The sequence below is a fragment of the Sander vitreus genome, chromosome 17 (genome assembly GCF_031162955.1).
Source record: "Sander vitreus isolate 19-12246 chromosome 17, sanVit1, whole genome shotgun sequence".
Classification (NCBI taxonomy): domain Eukaryota; kingdom Metazoa; phylum Chordata; class Actinopteri; order Perciformes; family Percidae; genus Sander; species Sander vitreus.
In genome coordinates this window covers 736582-749330 of record NC_135871.1, presented here as the reverse complement: position 1 = coordinate 749330, position 12749 = coordinate 736582, and the positions used below count along the sequence as shown (strand labels likewise).

General features: G+C 39.2%; 1 protein-coding gene across 1 annotated transcript in view; it reads left to right on the top strand.

The window, feature by feature from the left end:
* Positions 1-276: 276 nt before the first annotated feature.
* eno4 (enolase 4) overlaps positions 277-12749 on the top strand; it is a 29124-nt gene continuing 16651 nt past the window's right edge. Inside the window, exons 1-4 of the mRNA XM_078273215.1 lie at positions 277-516; positions 2437-2565; positions 5546-5730; positions 9593-9735. Coding sequence (XP_078129341.1) covers positions 277-516; positions 2437-2565; positions 5546-5730; positions 9593-9735 — 697 coding nt within the window. The remainder of the gene's footprint in view (positions 517-2436; positions 2566-5545; positions 5731-9592; positions 9736-12749) is intronic.

Here is a 12749-nt window from a genome sequence, read left to right as displayed (position 1 = left end):
TTTTTATTTTTGCATTGCTTTACAAAGCTGTGGGTCACAGAAGCCTACAGGACATGGCAGCAAACATTCCACAACTTCCCTGTCATGATCAATAAATACATGGAATTAAAAGTCATTATCCATATAACTTGTATTTAGGCTATGAGATGGCAAATCGCCTACACATGATAGATATAAAACTACACAAAACGTTACAAAACGTTACACAGGCATAAACGAAAGACGGAGACAGCGCGCGACGTCACTCGGATTTCCTGGGCTCCCGCTGTCACTTGAATGGGTTGTTTCCATGGTAACAGACAACACAAAGACTGCAGGGGCAGTGACAGTGAAGGCACCTGGGCAATAATGTCTTACCAAGGGTTTATGAGCCATGTTTCTACGGAGGCGCAGGAGCTCTACGACATTAAAATTGAAGCGGCAGAGTTTTACCGGGTGAACAGAGTCCCCGAGGAGATAGAGAGAGCTCTGAACGAGCTCTTCTTCAACAAGCCAGAAGACGTTCACGGTTATCTGGTAATGTCAACGTCAACCGTGTTTCCCTGCTTAAACACATTGCACAGCCCGAGCAGTAAAGTTATGTTAATGTCAGCGTTAGCTAAATGCACCGACAGCAACAGTTAACAACCGGTTATGTTTGTTAGCTGGCTAACTTTAGCTACTGCACTTACGGTAGGCTAAAGTTAGCCTACCTACCTGGTTTACTTGCTCTACCAGTAGGCTAGCTAGTCTTCAGTGCTGCATTCAAGTGCTTCAAGAATGTATTTTTTTATTAATAAAATGCAATAAAACAAATTGGCAAAGTGGCTTTCTACTTTAAAAAAAATATTGTTTTCTCTATACTACCGTCATGGTCACATATTATATTTCCCAGCCTAACGTTACCTCAACCTGGAGCTACTACACCGGTGCATTTAACTAGCTAGCTAAGTTACCTTATCTTAACTAGCTAGGTTAACGTCATGCAATTCCATCGATAAGGGGGGTGTATTCCGTTTCTTCTGCTCTCCTCTATCCATCACACTTTATCTATTAGAAAGAGGCTAGCTTGGAGGAGGTGAGCAAATGAAGGGAGAGAAGTGAAGTACAATTAAGAAACGTCCTTCCACATGTCAGCCATGGCTGTTGCTAATCAGTGTGTAGCTTAACAGGATTCCACCTAGGTATTGATGGCAGTGGCAGTTCTAGCTGTGGGACAAGGGTGGCCAGTGCCTCCTTAATATTAAGCCTTGACCCACCCTAACTATGGAAAATATTTTCATACATTTTGAACCCCAGCTTTATATTAAAGAGGGGATATTATTCATGTGCAGTGATACATAAAATGTAGGTTAACACTAAATGTTCCTGTTTATTGTTATATGTGTATCGTTGTTTTTTTGTAGAACCAAACCTATGGAGGGTTGGTGGTATGTAACACCTGTGCTTAATATATTTGGTAGCCCTAAAATCACATTTGGCCCCAGCCTGGCTCCTCCATTTGAAAATGTCTAGAACCGCCACTGATTGATGGATAAGAATACTTCCTGATAGCAATCTCTTGTTTCTTGTTTCTTGGACGTTTATTGATTAAAAGCTGCTTAATGGCTGGCAAGATGGTGGCACTAAAACCAGTTTCTTGGTCAGAAAGGACATGACAAGGAAGGGAAGGCAATGGCAGGAGGACGTTTTTAAGGGAAACATTACATACCCAGGGAAAGCGAATGAGTGAACCTGCAAGGTCAGAACCTACACACGTTTGCCTCAAGAGCACATCGTTTATAGAAGAGGCAGCCATTCTATGATACCAACGTTTCTGTAATGGGATATTCAGGTCTTGAGGAAAACTAGAATTGAGTCTCTCTGTTACTTTAAAATCTGTAGAAATTGCAAAAATGACTTCTAATCATCTCACCAAGTATTAACATTTCCTGCTGATTTGTATGAAACATTTTAACGGTTCAGAATTATGAGAAAAATTGAAAAGAAATCTCATTTTATTAAAATGTTTGACCTCTTGTAACACTTTCCTAAATTTTTTTGAAGGACATTCAAACTTTGTTTTGGGCTGTTTGCTTCAAATGCAACACACCCTGCAGCAATTAGTTTCAGATGTAGACATATTTTTACATTGCACATGAAAAATAATGATAGGTCTAGAAAAACAGAGTTACTACTGTGTGTGTGTGTGTGTGTGTGTGTGTGTGTGTGTGTGTGTGTGTGTGTGTTAGGCTACATCCTTTGTGAATGAGGAGTGAAATAATTCAGTTTTTGAATGTTGTCCCTGCATGTAATAGTGAAACGTATTTGAGCTGAATATGTTTATATTTGTAAGGTAAAAGTTAGTATGAAATGTGTCGCAGGTTTAAACACATCTCCATGTGATGCATCTAAACATGCATCTCACTCTGGCTTTCTAATGTACCTAATTTATTTAACCATTACCTGTCACTCCAGGCAAATTACTTTACAAACCTAAGTGCACCACCAAGGATCAGCAGACTGAAGGGAAGGGAGGTTCATGATGCAAGAGGACAATTAGCCATTGAGGCAGAGGTCTTCTGCATCATCTGCAACAAGGAAAAGGTAAAACTCATGATTTACATTTTGCCTTTCTGGCCTTTCCTTGTGAGAATCAGCACTGGTGCAATATAATTTCAACAGATCAACTGTTCTTCTTGGACGATGGCTGACGATTGCTCATGTGGCAGATTCTGGATATTCAGCTCAGAATATGCATTAAGCGTAAAGATTGAACAAATAAAGGTTTAACAAAGGCGATGTGATTCATTAGTGATGTGCTGATGGTTTGAAATGACAGCAAGGGGGCCTCTTCAAACTCTGATGTGAAGAGGCAGCTGGAGGCGAGACGCGAGCAAAGACGTTAACAATCAGAAAACAGACCGTGACCCTTGACCCTTGCCATTTCAGTTCTTACAGTATCACATGAGCCAGAAAGATGAGATGTGACACCATGAACCCAGGTCACTCTAGGGTCACAAGGGCACACAACTAGGGTCCAGCCAATAGGCATGTATAAACGCTTTTACTCAACAGTATTACTTAGTGCTATAACCTCATTGTAAGGCGGTGGAGGCCACTTCCTCGGTGATAATAATAACTTAGTCAAGTCAATTTTAATGATATAGCCCAATATCACAGTTTTGGCTCAAGAGGCTTTACAATCTGCAGACCATATGGCACCCTCTGTCCTTGTCTATTTAACATATGCATGGTTTAGTATATTAAAATATAAATAAATAAGATTTAAAACAACATAAAAGCACAGCATTAAAATGATTTCAGAGAAAGCTATTCTAAAATAAAGCGTTTACAGGTGAGGTTTATTTAAACAAAGATGAGCTAGTGAGATATAGAGATACAGAGATATAGTCAGTAGCAAATCCCATATGTACTGTATACCTTAAAGTTGATCAGCATTAATCCTGAAACCTAGTCTAAAACACACAGGCAACCAATGTAGTGATGAGTTATATGCATTCTTCTGTTGGATATTGTGAGTATTCTGAACCAGTAGAAACTTGGATAGGTTGTATTGACAGGAATATAGAGAGCTGCAGGAATCTAATTCAGATGTAATAAAAGCATTGGTTGCAGTTTTGCTTTGTAGTTAAAAAATAAAAGGATTACATAGATACATTAGATGTAAGAAGCAGGATTGGACAACAGTACTCACACAAAGATTGAATTAAGCTCGTCATCAGCATGACACTGCGGTTTTTGCAATGCAGTTTGGTGTTGGAAGACAAGGAACCTTAGCATAAGGGAATTTGACTGCAGATTTTGATGATAAGAACTTCTGTTAATGTGAGTTTATTTAAAGGAAGTTTTAAGAACTGTGAGGGAGACATGTAGTTTGCTCAGTTGCATAATATTAATAGAATCAAAGGACAAGTAGATCCTCCATAACAATTGTAGGTGATATGGTGGTTTTGATGGAGCAGCTTATCAGTGACATGCTGCTTTTGAAGATAGAGTTTCATGTATAAATCTTATCAGTTCAGTCATCTCTGTGGCCAACCGTAAAAAAGTACACTGAATATTAACCTGCAACCTAGGTCCTTTGTTACATAACTGCTCATTTAGCTCCCAAATGTTCCTGTCATGCTCCATTGTAAACTGTCAAAGACAAACTAAATGATGGTAAAAGTCTACAAATGATGCTTTTGATGCTGAAATTCGATGTCATCCTCCCTGATGTATTGCCCATTTTAAGCAGATTGTCTAAATAGAGAATATAGTATTTCTCTTGGATTTCAATTTCGGAAAGAATTAGTCGAAGGTCATTTTTGGTGTTTATTATAAGGTTTAGGGGCAGCATCTGAGCCATTTTGAGCACCACCTAAGCTGAATGGATGAAACTAAAAGACTTTTCTCAGATCTAATGATGGTTTTTGAGTGTTATTTATTTATTATCTGTTCTAGCTTTTCCAACATTTTAGACAGATATGGTAATAGTAACGGTCCAAAATCATGTGAAAAAGAGATGCAAAACTACCACAAAAAGACACAAACTGACTACAAAGAGACTCAACCCCCACAAGAGAGACAAAAGAGACAAAATCCCACAAAGAGACACAAAATGTATGGGGAAATTGCATTTTTTTTAACGAAACACATCACGTATTTTTAAGACGTTTTTTAAACTACAGTTTTACAGCGGGCTTGGTTGGAAACTTAGACGTGGTCATATTTTCAAATCTCCATTTAGCTTTTAGCACTGACTAATGTGTAGGGCCCTGTGGAATCTGTTTTATAGCCTTTCTAAATTCTAAATTTCACAATGCCATCCATGATTCTGTTATCACAGAAACTATTGGGCTCTACATAATGGTGTCATCATTTGTGACTGGCCCAGTCGGGTCCTTGTCGAAAAAAAAGACACTTGCCACTTCAATCAATCTGTATTTATATAGAACCTTTCAAACATGACAAAATGCAATTCAAAGTGCTGAACAGTGACTGAAAAACATCAGACAAGAAAAAGGAATAATAAGAGAAACATATATATATATATATATATATATATATATATATATAAATGGATTTAGAGACCAATGCAAAATGAATCAAATATATTTAAAATACAAAACCAAAAAAAACTATGAAATGTTTAAAACAATATCAATCATAATATAAAACCATAAGAATCGTTATAAAAATAATTAAGACAATAACTGACAAAATTTATAACATGTTAAAATAAATATAAACACTTCAGCAATAAAATAGTAAAAAGATAATACAATTGTAATTTTAAGACACAACATGAAAGCCAGACTGAAGAAATAGGTTTTTAGTCTCAGTTTAAAGGTATTTATATTTCCAGCTCCTCTCAGATCCTCAGGCATCTCGGTGCATAGTAGCTAAACGCAGCATCACCATAAGTTTTTATTCTAAAAGAGAAGAGTTGGGGGATCTGAGGGGCCTTCCTTGTTCATAAAAAAAGCCTATGTGAGATGTAGTCTGGTGCTAGGCCGTGTAGTGCATGCCTTTATAGTAGTAAAATAATTTTGAAAAACTTTTTTCCTGTCTTGGTGTTTAGAGCATGTCCTCAGCTGCCATCTCCAGCCACTTTGGTCCTAATGAGACATCGCTGGACTGGAAAGCAAAGTGTCAGGAGAGGGCTGACCATGTGATGACTGCTGCCCAGTGGATCAATGAACCTCTTAACAACATGCTGAAGGGCCAAAACCCCTGTGACCAATCAGATGTTGACCATATACTCAGGTAGTGTTCAAATGTTTTTCAAATGACTGTGGAGGGTTTCATGTCTGGAGAGATATTGAATTGATCATCCATTTCCAGATACCCCACTAATGAAATTGAGAGTTTTGCGCAGTTTTTTGTCATAATAATTATTGTACACTTCATATTCACCTATACTTTATTGTAAAATTCTATTTATCTAGGGCAGTTTGCACCACATTAATTGTGGTGGTCAGCCTGCTTTCAAAAGGTACTAGACTTAAATAATTCAATTTCAGTGGAACATTTTTGTGTGTTTTGTAATAAATTCTGCTGAGAAGCTTTTTTATTGTGACAAGAATGCATTCAGGTAGAAACAAAATACTTGCATTCCTTCCTTTTTTCTAAAAATGGTCGAATTTCATGTGTTTGTGGTTTACTGATTGAGCATTGCAGTACAAAAAAAAGAAAAAAAATGTGTGCAGTACTTCCCTGGTTCCAGGACTGTTCCAGGATGAAACTTTTGAGTTTCCATTCCTGAGCATAGCAGTGTCACACTCATACAAATAAAATGAATAGAAAGGCCATTCCTTTTCTAGTCTATATCCACAACGTTCCACTTCCGGGATTGCTCTCATTCTGCCGGAAATTCCGCCAGATGTCTCTCTTTTCGGCCAGCTGTCCCACACCTTCCTCTGTCTCTGTGTTGGCGTTCTAACCTCTGGTGGATTTGTGAGGACTATGGTTAACTGCTCCTCAGATCTCTGCAGGGTAAATCCAGACAGCTAGCTAGACTATCTGTCCAATCTGAGTTTTCTGTTGCACGACTAAAACTACTTCTGAACGTCCACATGTTCCACCAAAACAAGTTCCTTCCTGAGACTATTTAGCAGAGGCACCGTGGCTCTGTCCGGCACTTAGCACCGCCCAAGACGACTGATTGGTTTAAAGAAATGGCAATAAACCAGAGCATGTTTTTCTCCTATCCTGGAATGCTGTGTGGACTAGCCAGACCCTCCTCCGCAGCTCTGTGGAGAAAGGTCTGGCAATGCGAGATTATTCCTTTTCAATTAAACGAGCAGAATGTTCAGAGTGGCAGCCATTTTTATGTGTACCATTGCCACAGTAACGAACAAACGAGCAGTGGAGTAGTAACGTTACAAAAGGAGAGAGCCAGCCGCAGAATGAGTCAAATTTAACAAATGCTTCATCCACACATTTTATTTATACCAATCAAATTACCACGACAAACAGTTCAATGGCCTTCTATCCATTTTATTTCTGTGGTCACACCACTAAGAAAAGTCCGGGGAAACTTGTGTAAAGATAATTACCTCTTCTGAAGAGTCCATTATGTTTTTTTAATCTTCTGTGTCCTCCTTGGTTACAAGCAACTGTGCGGGGGAGGGGTGGGGGTGGTGCGCGATCACGGATGGCATGTGTGTTGTTGTCATCATTTAGAATTCCTAAAGGGTGAGACAGAAACTACACATTATAGCTTTACACATTATTGCCTTAATCCTAAACTACATGTAAACAAACGTGAATAAATGAGGATCCAATAGGGTCACATATAGTTTACAGTGTATTAACCTCCTGGAATGGGGTCATGGCGAGGTTAATGCTTTGCACTTGTTTGCCTATTGTCACAGCCTGTCATATTATCATGATGCACTGACCTGCTCATTGTGGTTTATTTTGCATTATGTCTCATGACCCAACAGAAGGGCGTACTGAGTTACTTGGCATCATCAGTGTGGTTAGGGTGGACAATGCTATATTTATATTATATGCAATGCCTATCTTGTAATGGATTCAAATTTGGAACTACAAGTACAAGTTTAGTTAGATTAGTTGTAATACATTATTTTATATTTTAGATACATTTATGCAATACAAAGCTGCTCTTTTAATGTCTAAGGTTTTAAATGTAGTAAATAATAGAATAAAACTATACTACTACTACTAGTACTACTATTACTGCTACTACTTTCCCACAAAATAGTGGCTAGTGAAAATGCTGCGTGGCTAACTTTGTAAAACCCCTAACCAGAGTGGCTTGTGAGCAAAAAAGTTCATGTCAACTCCCTAATGTATGTAACGAAATGCATGTGCAAACACATTTGAAGTGATATAATACCAAGATATGTGTATAAATATAAATATATCCAAGAAGTATGTGATGGTCATGTCATGCAACTGCTGAATTAGTGTACCAGCACCTTTTTTGGTCCAATTCAGGCACTGTTGTGGTGTTAAATACATGAGAGAGAGAGCAGGTTAGAAAACTGACATTGTCTGTTTTCCTCTATACATTTTTTGACTAAATCTCTATGGCAGTCTGTTGGGCAGTTGGTTGGCATCCCTGTCGCTTGAAGGAAATGTATACATTTGTTTGATTCCATAGTAACATCTCTGTGACCAGCACAAATCTTCCCACATTTTGACCTAAAATGATGTATGAAGGGTGAAAATTGTGGGAACGATAGCGAGTATTTCGAGAAGAATTCCAGAAGATTTTTTTTTTAAGATAATTTTTTTGGGGCATTTTCGGCCTTTATTTTTAAAGGAAGGCTGAAGACATGAAAGGGGAGAGAGAGGGGGGGCATGACATGCAGCAAAGGGCCGCAGGTCGGAGTCGAACCTGGACCAGCTGCGTCGAGGAGTAAACCTCTATATACAGTATAGGCGTCCGCTCTACCAACTGAGCTACCCAGGTGCCCAGAATTCCAGAAGATTTTACAGCTCCTCCACACTCTAGTTGTGATGTCATCCACTTTAGCTCTGAACATTGTGTCCCATACACACCCATTATAAAATTGGAAACGGTCAGAAAATTCAGCGAAACCTGTTTAACCCAAGTTGGCGCTATACACAGTTCAAATATGTTTTATACAGTAGACATTTGTTGTTAACTAAGAAGGTAAAATCTTTTGTTGCTGCATTTGGCTGACTTTTTAATTTCCTTTCTATCATGCACTAAGCGCTTCAGCACAGCTTTCTCGCCCTCAAAACAGCCTAATAAAGAAGTCAAAATTTTAGCCGTACGTACGACACAGTTTGTCCTATGTAGGAGGAACTATTCATGGCCAAAACCTAAGTTAAAGTCATACATAGGAGCAAGACTTTAGGTTTTGGCCGACGATACCCGCACATTTTTTTTTTAGCTCCGTTTGCGTCGATTTCCCTTCATTGTGTATGGGGAAATGTTTAGCGTTTTTATGCGATTTTCATAATATGGCTAGGCAAATCTTTGAGAAAAGTCATAGCACACCATTCCCGATCATTCTGCATGTAATGATTTATTTTTTGTACCTGTCTTGGCAAAGTTGTGAGACGAGAAGCCCGCCAAAATCCTTCGGAAGATGAAGAATAAGAAAAAGCCTATTGTCATTAATAGTAGGGCACATCTTAATCATTGTGCCTTGCGCTTTGCAGCACTTCAGGCTTATTCAGGATTATGGGTTCTTGAGAGTAAAACACATTTTGTTCGATCAGCATTCATACAGGTTTGAGATTATGCAGAAATGGCGGAAGTATGTTAAAGGCAGACTGTAGACATGGCTTCAGTTGGAGAAGATCAATATATGCATACAATATTGTGTTATCAGCATAGACATGATATATTAAGTCTGTGCTAGAGCAATACTATTGTTCATGTAGATTTTAAATAATAATGGACTCAGCACAGATCCTTGTGGCATCTCCTTGTTGAGTAAGGTTGACTTGAGACCAGATCTCCTGTGTTGCTATGTATTAGCCTAAGTGCCACAAATATTTTAGAGCTCAGTACTTACACACTTACATTTGGTGTCTTATTTCTTATCCCCCCCATGAAAAAATTGATTTACAGATCAGCCTTCCTTTAGAGCTTGTTGTAATTTTGTGTTCTGTAATTGGGTAGCAATTTCTTCATGGCCCGCTACCTGGAGGAGAAAGACATCCAGAACAAGGAGAAGGAGGAGAGTCGTTCACCCAGTGAGGCTGAGGTGGTGCGGTCTTCTCCACTATCTGCACAGACTAAAGACAAGAAGAGTGTTGATAAAGGTAGGGTAGCAACTAGTCGTGCAACAGTATTGCTTAAAGGTGATCTATTATATAGCATTTTCAGGTTCATACTTGTATTTTGTGTTTTACTAGAACATGTTTACATGCTTGAATGTTCAAAAAACTTATTTTTCTCCTACTGCCCATGGCTGCTGCTCCTGTATTCACCTTCTGTATGAGACGCTCTGTTGGAGCGCCTGTCTCTTTAAGCCCCCCCTCCTGAAAAAGCCTAGTCTGCTCTGATTGGTCAGCAGTCCGCATCTCATGAGGAGCCTCTCGCTGCAGCCTGCGGGAAGGACATCAAGCCCTGCCCACATCCAAGTCAGCCATTATATTTTTGCCTACGTCACTCCCCATACATGGATTTCTCGGCAACGTCATCACTGGTTGTGCACACAACCGGGGGGCAGAAAGAAGACGTGTTTCGTGTAGCTAGTAGTAGTAGCAGCATAGCGTAAGTCAAAATGCCAAGGAGTTGTTGCGTGGTTATTTGTACAAACAGAGCCAGTGATGGGTGCCTGATGTTTAACATACCTAGGGGGAAGCATGCTTTTGCCAAAAACCGGCGGAGGTTATGGCTTCAAGCCATAAGAAGGGCAGATTGGGGTCATATGTAAGAGTCAGGCTCCCAATGGATCAATCAGAAAAGTTGCAGCTTGTTCAGTTGCTCAGCTAAGTGATATCTACCTGTCAGAGCTGTAGTACGCGAGTCCGGACCATAGACAGTTAAAGGTCCGGACTCGAGACAAGTTTAGACTGCTAGCTAAAGCTATGCCGATGTTTTGCTAACATTAGCGCAAAAGCGTTGGCCTAGCCTGCTAGGTAAATATTACGACTGCCTTCAGAGTTTCTTATATCTGCATCCACGTTGTCAACATAAGACCTGTGGCGTTAGTGCTCCTTTTGTAACATCATTTTATTGAATGAAATATTAAGCTTCGCTCCTACGAAATGGGTGGGTTTTTATTACGTTACACACAAAGCTAACTGGCTATAGTTAGCCTGTACGTATGCTAGCGGACATTAGCTAATGTTGCCGAAACAGCGGCAGTTGAGTTTCGGCGAGCTAACCACGACAGTGTTGTCGCCCTCTCGCCCACAATCAACCTCTGCTGCTAAAACCAGTCAACCTGCAGTGATGTTTTGAAATGGAGACACGCATATCGTACCTTTTCCCGGAAATCCTGGCCATTATTTTAAGGCATAAACCAACCATAGGGGTACACTCAGGGGTAGCTAACCCTGCTGCTAACATTGGCTATTATATTAGCCTAAAATGATATCTATAGCCATACATATATATCACAGTAACACTGCAAAATTAAAGACAGACAAACAGATCCAACTAAAATCACGTTTTATTGAGTCAGCAGTTATATACAAACAATAAGGAAAGCTTCAATACTTCAGGTCTTTGCAGTAGCGGACCAGCTCACCAATCTGGCTTTCTGCCCCTGGTATGCGCACGCACCCTGTAATGTTTGGAAACAGGAAACCCGTGTATACGCTCGAACGGACCAATACAGCCTGGTAGCGAAGCTGATATAGCCTCTTGTTTCACATTAGATGATAGAAACTGATGTAGGCTAAACACAAACGACATTTCATGCAACAACAGTGAACTATAATTGGGCCGGTGTACTTTTTCGTTCATTTGAGTTCCGATTTTGAAACGAAAAGAGTGGTTGGGAAATGACGTAAGACTGCTCCGGTGAAAGCCTTGTTTTCATGAGCTTCTGGGACTAGCTACTAACTAGCTCGGAAGCTAACATCTAATGGCAGGTAGGTTGCTAATTAGGCAATGCTAAAAAGTATGAAAGTACTAGTTCCCCTGCTTTCTATCAATATTCCTCGGTATTTGTCTCTTGGTGTAGTTTGCTAACATGCTCGTAGACATGTAAATTAACTGTTTGCGTGCTAGCTAAGTCAACGGTCAACACCTTTTATATTGTAACGTGAAAGCTCAAGCAGCGTTAGCTTCAGCTAGCTAAACCACAGCCGCAACTTGCACTGCCCTGTTAAAATGCAACTTTAACCCTCGGATATAATGGTAATCACGTAGCGATTTTACTGTCTAGACATCTGTATGTGTGTTCCACCTTTTGAAATATTTAGATTATATATTAGGTGTGTTACTGTGCAGGTCATTGAGTGAAGCCGAATATCTGAGGAGCATCTCGTATGATTGTGAGTTCTACTGAACCAGACTGAGAGACCATTTAAAGGCTCAGGAACCCTTTGCAGGTGTTTTGGATTAATTAGCTGATTAGAGTGTGACACTTTGAGCCTACAATATTGAACCTTTTCACAATATTCTAATTTTCTGAGGGTTTTCATAAACTGTAAGCCATAATCATCAAAATTATAACAAATACAGGCTTGAAATATCTCGCTTTGCATGTAATAAGTCTATATACTATATTAGTTTTACCTTTTAAATTGAATTACTGAAATAAATAAACTTTTGCACGATATTCAAATTTTTCGAGTTTCACCGTATGACATTCCATAAGGAAACAACACACCATTCTACTTTTGAGCGCTAAATTAAATGAAATATGGCTCGTTTTCCGTTTGAACACATTGTCATCAAGCTTTAACTTTATTATTCAAGTACAGATACATAAAGACATTGAAAATATGAAATGCATACATACATACACGAAATGAAACGGGCGCATGAAATTTACATTAAAGAGGTTGTAAGGCATTGTAAATGTTCAGAGTCCGGATGGCTTTCTTATTTGTCCTTATTTCTACCTTTTAAAGTTTCGAAATATAGACCATTTACATTTATGGATATAACATTTTCCAAATAAAATTAAAATATTCAAAATGAAAACATTGCATTTATCCAAATCATTTCCTTCATAGTAAAAAATGCTACCAGGCTGTCTTGGTCCGTTTGAGCGTATGGGGAGTGACGTAAGTAAAGAAACATGGCTGACTTGGATGTGCCGCCCACATCCAAGTCAGCCATTTTTCCCGCAGGCTGCAGCGAGATGCACTTGTAT